Source organism: Delphinapterus leucas, chromosome 19 (assembly GCF_059928025.1).
Source record: "Delphinapterus leucas isolate spDelLeu-1000000601 "Yukka" chromosome 19, BTC_Dleu_Yukka2, whole genome shotgun sequence".
NCBI classification, from domain to species: Eukaryota; Metazoa; Chordata; class Mammalia; order Artiodactyla; family Monodontidae; genus Delphinapterus; species Delphinapterus leucas.
The window spans coordinates 55,726,566-55,744,345 of record NC_143147.1 but is presented as its reverse complement, the minus strand read 5'-3'; the positions used below and the strand labels follow the sequence as shown (position 1 = coordinate 55,744,345).

The 17,780-nt window shown below is 41.2% G+C and overlaps 2 protein-coding genes across 3 annotated transcripts in view; both read right to left on the bottom strand.

The window, feature by feature from the left end:
• MAP3K3 (mitogen-activated protein kinase kinase kinase 3) overlaps positions 1-17,780 on the bottom strand; it is a 62,227-nt gene that overhangs the window by 42,882 nt on the left and 1,565 nt on the right. Inside the window, exons 2-3 of one of the 2 annotated variants that reach the window (XM_022589114.3) lie at positions 10,559-10,680; positions 8,852-8,944 (exon numbers count right to left, since the gene is read on the bottom strand). In XM_022589114.3, the coding sequence (XP_022444822.1) occupies positions 8,852-8,944; positions 10,559-10,680 (215 nt within the window). The remainder of the gene's footprint in view (positions 1-8,851; positions 8,945-10,558; positions 10,681-17,780) is intronic. The other variant, XM_022589116.3, reaches the window with a different exon arrangement.
• Positions 10,559-17,780, bottom strand: part of TACO1 (translational activator of cytochrome c oxidase I) — a 30,061-nt gene continuing 22,839 nt past the window's right edge. The window contains exon 7 of the mRNA XM_089901407.1: positions 10,559-10,680. The gene's annotated coding sequence lies outside the window, so the exon portion shown is untranslated. The remainder of the gene's footprint in view (positions 10,681-17,780) is intronic.

The following is a 17,780-nucleotide window of genomic DNA, read 5'->3' as shown; positions in this document are numbered from 1 at the left end:
CGGCAACAAAGCTCTTGGGACAAGATCCTTTGGTGGCTGCCCCAGCTCAGGTGCTCTGCTCTGACATATCATTTCTAAGTTCACACACTCTCTATTTCCACAACTGGCTCTGGAGTTTCTCCCACTATATCACCACCTCCTGGCCAGCACACCGTTCCTTCTGGGCTGATGTAACTAGACAGAAAAAGAAACCTTAATACTGATACTTCCTAGCTCTACGACCACAACCAAGTTACTTATCCTCTGTAAGTCTTAGTTTTTCCATCTGCAAAGTAGGGCTAAACATACCTAATTCACAGAGTTGCTATGAGAACTAAATGAGCAAATGTAAGTAAAATACCTAATACATAGTAGACATGCACTAAATGGTTGCTGCTGCTACTAACGACTTCCACAATCCTTTCAAGGCTGCCCTCAGTGGGAGTAAAGTGGCCCTCTGGACAAATACCTTATAATTGTCCCCAGCTCTAGCCTCAATGACCATCATGTGTACCCTATAAGCTCCAGGAGGACAGGGATCATGTCTCTCGTTTCTGTAGCTCCAGTGATAAGCAAAGGTAATAGTATATATCTGTGCTTACAATATTTATTAAACGGATTGACTGAAGAATAGAGCTGGGCGTAAGTGTCAGAAATTAAGACGAGGTAGGAGTGTTAGAATGTTAAGGAACAAATCAAGGAGGACGAGAGATACTGTAAAGGGCAAACAAACAACTTGAAGGAGTTAAAAATGACAGGAAAAGGGAGAAGATATTATAGAAGAAAAGAACAGGTACAGGGGAAAAAGAAAACTAAGATAGTCAGGAAACCAACAACTAATAGAGAGGGAGGTAAGAAAGTTCATGGTCAATGAATGAAAATTATACTGAGACTGACAAATTAAAAAACTGTGGCTTGGAAGAAAGAAGAGGGTTTCAGAGTATCTGAAGATGAAGAACATAGAGCAGACAGAAAAGATGACAGAAAAGGGAGAAAGCTGAAAGGTAGGGTGGGTGCACACAGGACTTCCTTTTCCCAAGAGATTGGGAGGCTAGAATTCCCTTCTAGTCAAATGAACTAGACTGGTGTTTCTAATTTACACTCTAAAAATTATTGAGGACCCCAAAAAGCTTTTGTTTATGTAGATTATATCTACTGATATTTGCCATGTTAGAAATTAAAATTGAGAAAATTTAGATTTTATTCATTTAAAAATAATTTAAAAACGTTATGTGTTAACATAAATACATTTTAATTAAAAAAAACTTTAAAAAAGTGAAGTGAGAGAATGCCAGTCTCTTTAATGCATGGCTTAATAGGAGACAGCTGGATTCTCATATCAGTTTTTGCTTTCAAGCTGTTGTGATAATACGTATTGTGTAGCCTCTGGAAAACTCTACTGTACATTCTTAAGAGTATGAGGCTATAAAGGGCAAGGAACATCTTAGTACTATTATGAAAATAGTTTTGACCTGATGGACCCTCGAAAGGTTCTTGAGAACTTCCTAGGGGTCCTAGAACACACCTTGAGAGTCAATGAATTAAAATATAAGAATACAGCCTCTAACTCACTATTTTAAAGACAGGGAAATGGAGGCTCAAAGAGCTTCATGACCCTGAAAAGCTCACATACTAAACAGTGGACAGCAAAGCTCCCCTGAGGAGCAGGCCTGCGATGTGACAACTTTTCAAAATACAGCCCTGATACAGTCCTTTCATCCTTTGATGTAACATACGGGCCACTTGATCCCATTACTAATAATATGACAACAGTTAACATTTACTGAGGATTTACTATATACTAAGCCTTGTTCTAAGCATGTTACATATATCAATTAAACTAACCCTCACAACAGGTACTATTATTGTGTCTACTTTACAGGAGAACCTAATTTACAATGAAGTTAAACAAGTTCTCTCAAGATTATAATGCTTTAAAAGAAGCTCAGATATGCTATAACTTAAGTGTCACACAGGCAAGGGAGGTTTATTTTACTCACAGATGCAGGGCTTCAATGGGAGCACTGAAAGAAGGAAACTATCAAAGGATCTTTTGAGACCTTTTCAGAACTCATGGAGAAGATGGAGTAATAATGGAGCCAGCATCAGGAGACCAGGGTAGCGATCATGCAGGAAGCTATGGGGCCTGGGGAACCAGTAGGGGAGGCTCTGGCTGAGGCTGTGCATAGGTGGAGATGGAGGAGGTGGCATGGGAAGGCAGTGTGCCCCCTCTGGTGTGCATTCCAGGTGAGAGAGACTGTGTGTGTATGTGTGCACATGCGCGTGCGAACATGAGCACACAAGCGGAAAGGTGAGGCACTGCTGCAGAGGAAGTTATCATGGGGCTTCAAGGTTTGCATGAGTGACAGCAGTGTTTTCACTGTCTTCTTTTTCTCCTTCCCCTGAACTACTAAGCAGTTCCCGTGGCAAGGCCTTCCGAAGCACAGTGCCTGCAACACACTGCCGCATCTGACATGCTGTCTCCAGCTTCCCATGCTGTCTGGTTCCACAACTAGCTCTGGAGTATCCCAAGTGCTCACCGCAGTTTGCAGCCCTGTCTGTCCCTGCAGCTGGGTTACCACTCCTTTCACCTCCTCCTGCTCACAGCCCAGCACACCTTGGTGTAGCACTCATTATTATTATATTTTATTAATCGATTCTATTTTTAGAACAGCTTTAGAGTTACAGAAAAGTTGAGCAGATAGAGCAGAGTGTCCATATACCCTTCTCCCCTCTCCACCCCCAGTTTCCCCTATCAGTAACATTAGTATGGTACATTTCTTTTTGTTACAACTAATTAAACAATATTGATGTGCTAAATAAAGCCCATAGTTTATTCAGATTTCCCTTTTTTCCTGTTGATTAAAAATTTATTCCTGTTGATTTTTATCTAATTTTTTATAGCAATAAAAAACACATAACATAAAAACACATAACAATAGCTCTCATTCTAAACTGGGACATTATATTTAGATGCACCTATGAAGGAATCCCCTCTGTCCCTTTGTGGGACTGAAGGAACTAAATTTATTTCATGATGGGCCACAATCCAAATACTATTCTACTTGAATTTAGTGAGAAAGGGAGTTAAACTTTTGCCTCAAACCACAAATCACTCCCACTCAAGACTAACCTAGCCTGTGATTAGTAAGCAGTGTAAACAAAGATGCCTAGCCTTCTGAATCCCTTGTCTGATGTGGCTACAGCCTTTCCAGAGCAGGATGCAGGCTTCCATGTACCACATGGTATGCCCAAATCTGCCAAGTTCCTAAATCTGAGTGACCCCTGTCAGGCTGACTAGAATAAGCCATGGATAAGAAAGTTCAGATAAAGCTAACTAGATTCAATTCCTTCCTGCCCACCATACTCCTTGCTCCTCTGAGGCATTTCGCACTGGTAGCGGCGTCCTCTGTCATGAGGTTCTCTCCTCTTGCCTCTGTGACTCTATCCCAAGCCAGGGAACCTGCCACCACTCTAACCACTTCTGCTTCTTTGCTGGTTCCTCTTCCTCATGCCTTCTCACACCCCTCCCCCAACATGTAACTGTGCCTCAATGTTTGGACTTTTGGCCTCTGGATTTCTCTCCCTCTTCTCACATCTTCCCCTCGGCAGGAATTAAAAAATCAGGCAACCTATAAATAGAAGATTCCCAAATCTCTATGTCCAGCCCCGATTTCTCAAGCGAAACCTCATCTGTCTGCCACAGATATAAGGCAGATAAGTCATTGTTAGGAATGCAGCACTAGAGTCAAACTGTCTGGCTTCAAATCCTGGCTCTATAACCTCCTTGTTGTAACCTTGAACTAATCTCTCTGTGACTCAGTTTCCTCATCTGAAAAGTGAAAATAGTGACAGTATCTATCTCATGGAGTTATCAAAATAATTAAATGAAATAACTGGATAAAGATATGAGAAAAGTTCCTGACACATAATAAGTGCTCAAAAAATGGTAATACAGGTCCTTTAGCCAAAACCCTTGGGGCCGAAAGTGTCTCAGAAAGCACTTTTGGATTTAGAGAGGTAGTGGTATGTGTTCTGTATGTCAAGTGATGCCCCTCCAGGGGGAAGGTGTCTGGGCAGCACTCCATGGCAGAGCAGAACGCTCACAGGCATTCCGTGCACCCCTCTGCGCTGCTTGGCCTCTCCTGAAGTTAGTTTGGGATTCTGTAACTACTTCTGACCAGCAGCTGGGAACAAAGTTGAGTTCTACACTCTCTTCCCTGGCAGCCACGTGTGCCAGGTCAATGGAGCCACCTTCAATCAGGGTCCTTAAGTGACTGTGGGGAACACTGTCCCCCCTTCCCTGTGCTGGCCATATCTGTACAGTCACTAAGATTTAGGGTTTACCTGTTAAGAGCAAAAGCTAGTTTTTGTATTGAAAAGTATGAATATTCACAATTAGTCAAATAAATAAAGACTGTAAATAGTCCTGTGTCCATTCAGGCCAAGTTTTGTTGCCAAATGAATTTGCTGCAAATTTAAAACTAAAGAAATAAATTTTTAAAAACATCTTTTAGTTTGCAGTACTCTTTGGATTTTAGAGTTGCAGATAAGGGATTGTGTACCTGCAAAAGCAATATACACACGTACCTCTCAGAGTATTTCACTGTAGTCGCAAACTCAACCTAGCCACGTGTGTCTGCATCAACTACCCTCCCGAACTAGTCCCCCCTTCTCAGTGTTGCCATTTCTAATACTGGCTACAGGCTCAAACCTCTGAGTTCTGCTTGATTCTTTCCTTCTTTTCCCTTTCCCACAGCCAGACAGCAAGTTCCAATTCTCCCCTCCAGGGACTCCAGTATGAGACTCTGCTTCCCATTCTCTCAGTTGTCACTCTCGGAGCCCCTTTCCCCTCCTGAATTCCTGAAGCAGCCTCTGTACTTCTCAACTCCCCCATTCCAGCACATTCTACATTCCTCCACAGTTTCAGTCATCTTAACCACCGCTTTCACCACATCCCTTCTTTGTTCAAAAAGTAATCAGTGATACCCATGGCCTATGGAATAAAGTCTAAGTTCTTTACTGTCATTCAAAGCCCTCTGGAATGTAAGCTCACTCAGTTTACCTAATCATCTCACACCGTTTGTTCTCAAAGGGAACCCTCTCTCCAGCCAGATCAATGTCCACCCTATTTCCTGAAATATGCCATATTCATTCCTTCCCCTAGGCCTTTAATAATTCAGCTTCCCAACCTGGAGTGCCACACTTCCTCCTTTCCACCTAACTAAACTCTTATACATCCTTCACTGCCTGGTTCCAGTGCCACCTCCTCCAGAAATGACTCCATAACTCCTTCGGCCCAAGTTCGTCTTTTACTTTCCTGGCCTCCTGTGGCTCTCAGTATCTGTACCATATATTTAGGCATAGCCACATAGTACCTTAGTTTCTTTTCTTTTTTTTTTTTTTTTTTACATATTTCTCATAAGACTGCATGATTCCTAGGGTACAGGGAATATAACATATTTCTTTGTCTAAGAAGGTTGAGTATAGACCCATGTTGAACTGAATGGAGAGGTGCCACAGCTGCTGAGAAAGAAGTGCCAGTACAAAAATTCAGATCTAGGCAGGTTCAAGTCCCCTGCCCACCAGAGCTAATTTGGTGAAAGGAAGAGTGAGAGCATGCCCAGGCCTGGCTGCAGGCCTCCAGGCTGAGCTACAGATTTGGGAACTCAGGGGGCAATAGGAGTAACCAACGATACCAAACTTAAGCAGACATGACCTTCTCAAAGTTTGAACTCAACAACTGGATATGTAACCCAAGAAGACTCCCAAGAATTCAAAAAAACCTTTATTAAACAAAGGCTTGTGAACCTCTGACCTGGCAGAGGCCCCGGCCAGCCCGTGTCTCCGGTGCCTTCTCTCTGACTCTGCAATGCTCCCCCTCCCTGTAGTTGCCATATACCTTTGGCTCCCACATCTCTGGCACTGGAGTCCTTACTTTGCCAAAGAAAGTAAATAAATGAGAAGAAAAGAGCAACAAAAATAATTTTATTTGTGTGACTCAGGAAAGTCCTAAGAGATCAGTGGAAGAGGTGATTATAAAGCAACCTTCTTCCCTACCCTAATTCTTTCTATATCCCCAGTCCCAGCATTGTGCCTGGCATGCAGCAGGGGCTCAGTGAGTATCTGAATAAATCAATGATGAAATAGTGTATTAGTTATTTACTGCTAGTTAATAAACTATCACACACAAAAAAAGGAAGCTTCTTACAAAATAGAATATGAGGCTTGTATATTGTATTATGTTTTATTTTCAAACTAGCCAGCCTATCTTATCAACAACCCATGAAAGAGAAAGGAAGTCCTCAAGAGTCAGGTCTATCACCGTAAAAGCAAAAGACAGTCTGCTCAATCACTGACCCTGTGGAGGAACAGCTCCTAGAATTCTCCTCCTCTGTAACTGATAGCCAAGAGCCTGCCCTTCTAGCACCTGCTATGAAGAAAGCAACTTTTCCATTCTTAAGCACCCACTAGTGAACATCTGGAGGGTCAGACCCAGACCCTGGGCTCTGTTCAAGCCTCTACCTACCACCGTGATAAGATTCAAGGGAAACAGGAATCCGTGGTAATAAGGATTCTATTTTTTCTTCTACTGGGACTTTCATATATCAGGTTAGCTTCCTAAGTCTGCAAAGGACCATCTGATATATAGTAATGTCAATCCAATAAAGGTAGAAAACCTTAACCCTTTCAGTTCCATGACAATCTGCATACTTCTGGTTAGATGCTTTCACTAGCGCTCATACCCACAATGCCCGAACATTAACAGAAGTGATGTAGTCACTACCACTTTACACCCGTACCTTGTTTTACAATGTATAAAATCTTTTGTATTCTGTCTATGATCTTACAACAACTTTCAGAGGTAGACACTATGCCTGTATTTTCAGATGGAAAAACTGAGGTTTAAAAAGGTTATCAGACTTACACATGGTAAAATTACTGTGACCGGGAGTCAGAAGATCTGGGTTTGCTTCCTGGCTCTACTTAATATCTTTGCATAAGCACTTTGTAAACTTTAAAGTATTACACACATGCTTACAGTGTAGCTTATAGTTGTTGTTATTGCTGTTAACTGTTGCTGTTGGAAGCACCCTCTAAACTGTAAGATCCATGTTAATGGATTATTAACTCAATGCCTTCTGGGCCAGTGCTCCTTTCACTACACTAAGCTGTCGCCCTCACAGAGAAATAGCACCTGTTGATAAAGCACTGTTAGTTGATGACTGCTAAAGGGTCTGCCCTTCATGACCTATAAAACCATCCACAGGCCCCAGCTGAGGATGTGCCACACATGTCTAAGAACATGCAGCCAGCTCTAACCGGCTGTAGGCTTCCAGGGACCTAATGTCCAGGTGGGAGAATACAGAGAGCACAGATCCTAACTCTTAGCAAATAGTTGAATAACCAAGCGCCTCATACCCCTGTACTTCCGTAGCTGCTCAGAATGCTTAGTTTTTCTCAAATGTATTCTCTTTTTCAATTAATTGCCTAGCTTGTTTACTCAGGGAAGACGATATCTGAAGTCTTGCCAAGCAGAGGTATTAAATTATGATTTCCCGTTCTTCCAGGCCTCAGCCCCCAAACGATTCTGTCAGTGAACCCCCAGTTCCTGTGGCATTCCTTGCTGTGCCAAGCTTGAGCCCCATGAGGCTATGCCAATCTCAGCACTGCCATTCTCACTCTGAGGCACTGCTTGCCTCTGCCAACATCATTCCATCCCTGAACAAACCACCTTTCCTGGTGGCCAAAACACTCGGGTACTTTCAACTGGAACTCTGCAATTTGAATCTTTAGCCCAATTTGACATTTCTTAGACCAATTTGGCATCTCTTAGCCCTTTAAATTAGGTTTTGATCTTTCAGTCCTCTCTCCTCCTAAGCATGGACCTTCTGACAGAAGAATTGCTACTGGAGAAAACCGTTTAATCCTATCCTAGGCCCAAGCAAACAAAAACAAGAATTTTTAAAAAGGGAATTCACTGTGTAAACTGTAAAGTCCTACATTAACAGATTATTAACATCTCAAGACTCAGGCTGGGCTCTTTTCATTACATTGAGCTGTAAACACTTCTCCCCCTAAATGTTCCCACCATCCCCATCTCACCCCATCCTTCCTTGGAAATGCAATCACTGAGACTCTCTCTCTCCTTCTGCTTTCACGATTTTACTGAAGACTATTTCTCCTGGTCAGAAGCTGAACATCTGCTATACTTCCCAGGAGAGACCATTCTACAACCTTGACTTTATTAAGGCGGAAGCTATTTTGACGTTTTCATTGCCCTTTTACCCAATATTAGCATAAAACTTTGAGCTTCAATTTCTAAACAGCCGTGCTAGTTCCAAGCTTCATATTCCCCCCAGATCCCCATGCCCCCTGGAATAGACGCTTAGCTGGGATTCCCACTGATGAGCTTATCACAATGCATAGAAACTCATGACCTGTGTGGTGGAACAAATGTACCAAGGAGATGTGCACATCTCCAAGCATGTACTTAATTTCTTGCCCAACAAATCAATAGTCCCTTATACAGTATATAAAGTTGTGCTATCCAAGACAATAGCCATTAGCCATATGTAGCTATTTAAATTAATTAAAATTAAATAAAATTTTAAATTCAGTTCCTCAACTACACTGGGCAGTACAAATATAGAACATTTCTATCATCACAGAAGTTTACTGGACAGCACTGATAGAGGTTGCTTATGAATAATACTGTTGTGAGAAATGGTGACAGCACACAGGTAATGAGTAACCAGTGCTCCCTGCAAATCCACTAAAACAATTTGTCCAGGAAATGAATTCCACACTCTTCCAGCACTAGTAGATTTAAAATCACATTTTAGCTTTAACGGGTAATTTTGTTCCTTACCAAAAATTTCTTTTTCTCACTGGCCCCTGCACATGAGCTTGTAGTTACTGTGGGGCTGTTCAGAAGGGCTGAGCTGCTGCTGTTGTGTTTTTTCTTTAAAAGCAAAAAAACTGAGGTTAATGATTTGTATCCTTCATGCAACAGATAAAGTTTGACGAGATTCAAGTAAACCGTGGGTCCAAAGAGCTAGTACCACTTGTTAAGATTATTTCCTCTATACTAGTCAATCCTTTTCACAGGCTTCTACCTTCATAACCACTGCCTTCACCCCAATAACACAGCAGGAGGCATGGTAAAAGATCAGGATTTTTCTTATAATAGCTTTTAGGCCTAAACAGGATTCCTAAAAGGTAATCTCCCTTCAAGGAATGATCAGAGACCACTCCACCCCTCCTCTTCTCCGCAGAGTCCATTTAGGTCTTCCAACTCAAGAAACCTTCCCCTTTTCACCTACTAACTGACATCCACGCTAATAGTCCCATTTGGAGAAAGATCAGCTGACTGGAGCAGCGTTAACAAGCACACTCTACATAGGAAGACAGGAAGGAAAGTGAGGTCATTAGGCTCAAGCCTGGGGGAGGGGATTCACTTCTGGTAAAATGCTCCTTCCAAAAGCAGCTCTGAATAGAAGTGAGTTACAGCAAGTGAGAACCCACACAATTAGAATAATGTATGAAAACAGTACAAGAATGGGCCCTATTCTGTTGTTCTCCTAGTTCTGTAAGGTAAACACAAAAAATAAAAGCAGCTTTCTAAACTATTCCTTATGTTACAACTGAAACAAAAGGACTTCGGGTCCCTAGTTTTCCTAAAGGCAGGAAATACTCTGGGAGGCTATATCTAGCCAACCACAGACAGAAAAAGTTCTAGCCCCTTATACTTTCTCCAGGAACCAAGAGCACTTCTGAAGAATTGGTAGACAAGGTGCAAATGAGGAGAGAGAAGATTAGCTGATAACGAAGAAAACCACAAGGAAGGATATCATCAAACACACCAAACTCGGCCATCTGATACCCACCAGGAAGGAAAGCTCTCCGTCACTCACTCCTCTCTGTGGGCCAAAGGGCCTAGGCAACAGGGAGGTCAGTGACACTGGAGGTGAGAAGAAGGTTCTCAACAGCGCACAACTTTAAATGTTAACAAAATAGAAGCTGTTTTCCTAAAGAAGCACACAACTCTCAATAAAACAGGCACTCTCAACTACCTGAGTTAATGGGGGGAAACAACTGTAAACAACAATAACAAAATCACTCATTGTTACTTTCAGAATATATATGATGTTTTATTAAATAAATTTCCCTTCCTAACTACATTTTAAATAAACCAATACTAAAATTAATTAATTTTTTCTGAGTATATACTGTAAGATAGCTAAAAAGTTTCTGAATTAGGGATCGTGAATCTGGATAAAATATTTGCCAAATGATCAGTAAAGGAAAAAGTATATGAATACGTCCCCATAATTAGTGAAGAAATTATTCTAACTCCCCACAGATGAAACAGTATTTACAAGGTGAGATGCACAAGGCATTGGGACTCCAGATCACAACCCACACCTGGTTAGTACATATCACTTACCATTTAACAGACTTAAGGGAAGGGACCAATAGCATTCAAGCCTGTATCGAGTATCATTGGCTTCTCACATATTTCCCACCTGAAAACCCCTCCCCAACAAATTTAGTTAACAGCCATGGCCGCACACACCTGCCTATTTGGGTGACCCGTTTCTTTGTTCTTCATGGTCTCATATCCAGGCACCCGGGGACGTCGGCTCATCTGGAGGGCCACCAGATCCTTCATGATTGAGTTCAATGCCTCCTGTTCATCTGCAAAGAAAGAGAGCACATGGGCTAAGGTACTTTAATACAGACCACAGAAGTACTTTCACAAATTATATAACTAATACTCAGGGAGTTCTGCCCAGGTGAGAGACCCTGTAACTATAATCACATGAATTTGCTATCTGTGAAAAGTAGATAACTGAGGTCAGACTATGGCAATTTGAATTTTAATGGATTCTTAACAGCTCTCCAATCAGATTTCTGGCAGCAATATCTACCAGTTCACTGGGGGCAAGGGAGGTGTTCAAACAGACCAATTCTTCCAGTGCCAGAGAAACTCAACCAGGAAAAATAGATGAAAAGTTGGAGTGAAGAACAACAAAGAACAGTGTAGTAGGGTACTGAGTGAAAAGATGAATTCTTGGAGAGCTGATTATGGGACACAGTCAGTCAGACTTATTCCTAAACTATCGTACACAGGAGAGCATATTTAAAAGGTACCAAACAAGGACCTCAGGTCGCTGCTTTGAACAAAAGTTGTTTTACAAGCCTAGACTCTGAATGCCCCCTCCCAGCTCTTTACAATTTTATAGGCCTTCTGCTTCCCACAGGGAAGTCAAAAGGCAGTTCTATTGTTTTTCTTCCCTAACTGACCAAGCAATGCATTGTCTCTGCCTTACTGGTATTACTTTTAATCCCCCTTTCTTGACATAGCATAGATCACTACAGTTCTCATGCAATGAAGACAACTGGCCAAAACCCGGAACCTAAACCAGCCCAATTCCATGTTTTGCAAAATCCTCCTAGGTCCTTCAAGAGATCCTTGTCTACTCAAATAGCACTGGGGAGTTGAAAATAAATCTGCTGATCTGCAAAGAAACATGAGGAATGAGCTGTTACACTTGCTTTAGTGACAAATGAGTCACTTAGGGACTTGGGGCACACCTTAAAAGAAGTACAAGACTCCACCCACAGAGTGTGCCTATCTTCTGCGCTTTATCACTGTCCCTTGAAAATACTCTAATATCCTGTGGAAAGGAAAGAGCAGCATGGAGTATAGGAAGTAAAGCGGTGTTATTTGCCTCTCCCCTCTTCCTAAACCAAATCTGCTCGGGTGCCCTACATGCCCTCTGAGGAGATGCAGCAAAGGAAGGAGAAGGGTGCCCCTGAAGAGATTTTTGTCTGCTCAGAAAAGTAAAATTAGATTTAAGACTTGAAGGAAAAACACCAGTAGAGTAGCTTCCCAACTAATTCCACTTCAAAATATATACAAAAGTATGAGAGTGATATAGTTGTAGTATGAAAAGAATGAGGTAAATGAGATAACGAATGAGGAAGTGGGTGTCTACAGAAAGACATCTGTCAAAATTAAAACACAGGGCTTCCCTGGTGGCGCAGTGGTTGAGAGTCCGCCTGCTGATGCAGGGGACACGGGTTCGTGCCCCGGTCCGGGAGGATCCCACATGCCGTGGAGCAGCTGGGCCCGTGAGCCATGGCCGCTGAGCCTGCGCATCCGGAGCCTGTGCTCCGCAATGGGGAAGGCCACAACAGTGAGAGGCCCGCGTACCGCAAAAAAAAAAAAAAAATTAAAACACATACATCCTATCAATTATTTTATACTTTCTCACAATTTACCTATAGGCTCCTTAAAGGGAACTTGCTTGGTGTTTGTTTTGTTTTTTAACCTCCCAACCAAGATTTTAAAACTAGAGCATAACATCTAAGCTAGGATGACTAGATTATATATATGTATAACATATATATATAGGCTTATATATTAAACTGGCTTATATATCATTAAATATTATATATGTATAAATTTATTGGGCCAACTGTAACAGTAAATTGGGGTCATTATCATTATGACTAGGTGGGTGTTTTCTGAGGAACATCCAGTGATAGTCCTAACAGCAGAATGCATATAGTTTTCAGTATCAAGGTAACCAGCCTTAGAATTGAGAACTTCAGTTGTCTCAACTCAGATACTGAAACAAGATGGATGTGAATATACACACACAGACACATGCACATGCTTTCCAAGTCAAATCCATGACAAGTATGACCAAAGAAATTGTTTCTAATTCTGTATAAGATGATGCTATTATAAGAGCTGGTTTATCAGGTTGACAAATTCTGTTTCCAGGAAGCTAACCAATTCCTGGCATTACTTAATGGATAAGAACTTGTTTGGTAGTTCCAGTGGTGAGAACACACTAGAGGAATGGTTTGGTTCTATCTCTTGAAATCTGGGGCAACTGACCCAAGTGAAACAAAGTAATAGAATCTGATTTTGTGTCAAAGTTGCATATATTTCTAGAGGCAAACGGGTTCTTTTAAAAAAAAATAAATTTATTTAGTTATTTTTGGCTGTGTTGGGTCTTCGTTGCTGTGTGCAAGCTTTCTCTAGTTGCGGCAAGCGGGGGCTACTATTCGTTGTGGTGTGCAGGCTTCTCACTGCAGTGGCTTCTCTTGTCGCGCAGCACAGGCTCTAGGTGCACAGGCTCAGGAGTTGTGGTGCACGGGCTTAGCGTGTGGGATCTTCCCAGAACAGGGCTCGAACCCGTGTCCCCTACATTGGCAGGCGGATTCCTAACCTCTGCACCACCAGGGAAGCCCTGGTTCTTAAACTGATGCTTCAAACTGAGGACACGGATAAAGACAGGAAGCAAATCGGGTGGTTCTTTTAGGCATTTCTTCCTGGATTGGGATTTTAACTGAATTATCTGTGCTATCGTACTCTTTCCTTAAAAAATAAAAACAAACAAACAAACCTTTTAAAAACAAATAGCAGCTTTCTTAGAGTGCAGTAGTCAGTTATATGGACTTTGGAGTCAGAAAGACCTGGCTTTAAGAGGCCTTAAACAAATTACTTATTCTCCCTAAACCTCAATTTCCTCATCTGTAAAATGGAGATAATAAAAGTATCATTACACAGAGCTGCTGTGAAACTTAAGGGAAAAAACAAACAAACAAAAAACCTTACAAATTATTCCTCATGGTACCTAGCACTTAGTAATGCTGAAAAAAATGCTGGCTATTATTATTAGCAATGGAGAAAAGGTTAATGGAGGCCACAATCTATCCTAATATTTAATTATATTTCTGAATTTTTATTATTAATCATTAACAATAACCATTTACTGAATACCTATCATGTATTATACATTAGACAGTTTTGAAAGATACTTTAAGGTATTCAAACTCTAGGGGTAAAAAGACAAAACACACAAATACAAGGTTACACAAATAAAAAGACTGAATTAGACAAGAAACAAACCAGAATACATAAACACATGTGTAAAAAAATTTTTTTACAGTGTGAGTAGCAAGAGATTATATAGATGATTTTACAGAATAAAGAGTTTTCCAGAAATGCAAGCTGTACCAGCTATGCAAGAGAGCTTTACAAATAAACTGAGGAGAAGGACATGAAAGCAAGTGAGCGGTGGAGGAAAAGAAAAGGTCAGGGACTGATCCTCAGTGAGTAGTAATGCCATCAAGTAGAGTAGGAAGAAGGTGTGCTGGCACAGAAGCCTTTAAGAGGATTGGGAAAAAACAAGAGTGACACCACAGAAGCTCAGACCAAAGAATAGCAGGGGCACGCAGAGGCCAGGCGGGTCCAATAGGGTAGTAGAGGCAGAAACAATTTTACAGGGAATAGAGAAGCTGGAGATTAAAAGAAAATTGGAAGTAGTGGAAATCAACAATTCATTTATGAACTTTACACGTGAACAAGTTGAGGCAGAGGTAATAGTATGCTATAACCTTGAAAAGATTTCCGAAGGATGGGGGTGGTCTGACACACTTAAAAGCTACCAGAAAGAAGCACAGAGGAAGAAGTTAACTCTAGAGATTAGGAGGTCAAGGATCTAGGGGTGAGGAATATTCATAGAAAAAGAAAAGAAGGGATCTATGAAACAAGGTTTACAGTTCAGGCTTAAAAAGTGGAAGCTCTTCAGCAGTCTCAAGCAGACAGCTATCCATAATTATCCAGCGGCGTGTACTTTTCCTTCTCCCCATACCCTGACCTAAGGCATGGGGGCTGCCAGGCAACACACTTCTCTCTCATTAGTCCCAGCAGGAAGTCACTCTTCCAGACTGAGCTATTACTTCTATCTAAAAGCAGGGTCCTAAGGCACTCCCATTTACAAATTCCCTTGGCTTAAAACCCAGAAAAGTTTCCAGAAGCAACATGTCCTTCGATAAACATTGTTGTCCTGCATGATGCCAGACACTCACTCTTTTCCATATATACAACCCCCAAATTTAATCTTTGTTTTCATTTAACAAACTACTTCTTCACCTTGCTCTGCCCAACTCTGCCAGATCATCTGATCACACTGCTCACTCAGGAGATCCTGTGCTTCAGAGTGTCTGTGAGTCAGATTTTACTATCTTACTGTTCATGACATGTTACATACTCGCACTGCCTCCACCCTCTCCATACCTGGGCAAACATCATTTCATAGTAAGTATAAGCAAAAAGGTCTGATCCTCAATTCACAAGAAACATTTTTCCTTTTTCCTTCAAGGCCCTGGGTGAATCTTCGCTAAATCTCAAAGTCAAATTCTGGTGTTTATTTTTCTGTTTCTGGGATATAACTGCCCTTCGATATTAACTGATGACTTAAAATTTAAAAATACATATTACAAAGTAAGCTATTGCTTCCTCGTAAAAATCAATATATCACCATCATATTTTATTTTAATGGCTAATGAAATTAACCTTAGAGGTCTGAGGACTATAGGATAATGTATGTCAATCCCAAAACTACAGAATTGATCTCTCCCTCCTATGTACCTTTACAGTTTTGATGAAGTACCTATAACACCTCATTGCACTGATTTGTTTACATGTTTTTGGTTCACCTCACCTAACTGTAACTTCTTAAACACAGGATACATGTATGTACAGGGCCTAACACTATATCTGACACATAAGAGATGCTCAATAAATGGGCAAAGAAAAAATGGATAGCTTACATAGTCAGAACCAAGAAGACTGCTTCTTCCTCTATGTATTCCCCTAAGTAATGCTAAGTTGGACTGATACTTTTTACAAATGCCTAAAATTCAGTTTTAAAAACCAATCATCATTTTGTAAATCTAGTCGTGACACAGCCATGTTGATTCATTAAACTGCGATCCCAATTTCAATCAAAACAGTTGCTAACGATTTAGAGTATACACAGGTGGTCAGATTCTAGCTTGGTCTAATTGGGAGCTCCCAACAGACTTGAAACCCTAGAGACACAAGGCATCTGTAAATCACAACGATTCTGACTTCAAACCAAGTTATCAAACCAGAACCACAACATCCTAAATCCTATACTCAGTTCATGATCGTTTCCAGTAACATTTCCAAGTTGTTGCATATTTTTCAGTAATACTTCCCACTAAATTTTAGATTGCATTTATAGAGTCCAAATAAACACTAGTAAATTAATCTTAGGTGTTATTAACAGCATTTGCCACTATAATTACTAAAACTAGGAGAGAATTTTGGTGTGACCAAGAAAAAAATGACCAGTCAAGCCCAACTTTTTCTTTATAACCACATAGTATCAAAGCCAAAAAAAAAAAAAAAGACTATTTCCTATTATTTACAAGGATAAGTGTAATTTCCACTAGAAATTTACTGGGGCTAACAGCCAATACAAAATCTGACCTCTTTTCATTACCAACCCAAGTTGTCAAACAAGCTTGAGTCTGGGGCTTAGAACAGCTCAGGAAAATATGACTATTAACCAAGGAACCTGCAGGGCAGGAACTCAAATTAGTTTTAGTCCTTTCCTCACTGGGCTGGAGTTTAACAAGTATAATAAAAATATTAATAAGTCTATGCTTCTCTCTTACTACCCCTTGAATTTATTTAGGACTGCATGCAGCAACTAAAGCATACTAACCTGGGAATTTGATTTTTCATCATTTATGTCACCAAAATGGAAACTAGTATTTAAGAGAGACTCTGTGTGTGTGTTTGTACGTACAAGCTTGCTGAGCCCTATACAAAGCAAACTAAAGGCCAGGTTCTAAGAGAATTTGGTATCAGCTCTAATTGCACGTCAAGGTTATCTACCAAAAGGAAACCCAGAATGGTATGAGGGGAGAGTGCTGAAGAAAGCCAGGCAGTGGTTCTTAAATCAGCTTGCCTAATATACTGCAACCACCAGGCAAGTTAATTCTCCCCTCACTGTCTCACTTTCTTCATGTAAAACCTGACATGGGGACAAATGAGAAGACACTGAGTTTTTGGTCCTTTTTCGTTTGGGGCTCTGGACCCTACCTATATAGTTCCTTTCCTCCTCATTATTGTCTCTCCATATACTCACACACTTAAACTTTTTGAAATTTTTTTTTTTTTTTTCGGTACATGGGCCTCTCACTGTTGTGGCCTCTCACTGTTGTGGCCTCTCCCGTTGTGGAGCACAGGCTCCGGACGCACAGGCTCAGCGGCCATGGCTCACGGGCCCAGCCACTCCGCGGCATGTGATCCTCCCGGACCGGGGCACGAACCCGCATCCCCTGCAATGGCAGGCGGACTCTCAACCACTGCACCACCAGGGAAGCCCCTGAAAATATCCTGAAATGTGAAAACAGGCTGACATCTATTTTATTTCTAGGGATGCAATGCAGTCAACGCATCTGGACACTCTGATTTAGCAGTTGAGAAAGTGGGGAGTAGGTCTGCACACCCTCAAGTATTTCACACTCCCCTTTGGGACTTAAGACTGTCCCCGCAGGACAAAAAGGAAAGACTTAGAAAGATTATAGCAAGTGTAGGCTCACAAATCAATTCAAAGATTTAGTTCAATCATCAAATTCCAGAACACAAAATAAATGTATGAAACCTGGGGAGGACAAGAAGAATTATGTGCCCCATTTATAGTAAATGTTCAATGAGTATTTGGTGAATTATGTATTTAAATACCAGGCCTCACTGGGTTCCTTTTCTGCTTACTATCACAGACTTTTCCCAGAAAAGCAAGCACTTCTGAAGTAAAGCATGGGAAGGAAACAGTAAGCCCAACAAATGAACAAACCCATCTCTTACTGTATGAGGGGCAGTATGGAACAGAACAAGGTAATTCATTCAAAGCCAGAGTGTAAAGATGGGCCGCAAAAGAATATCTGCCCCATGTGAC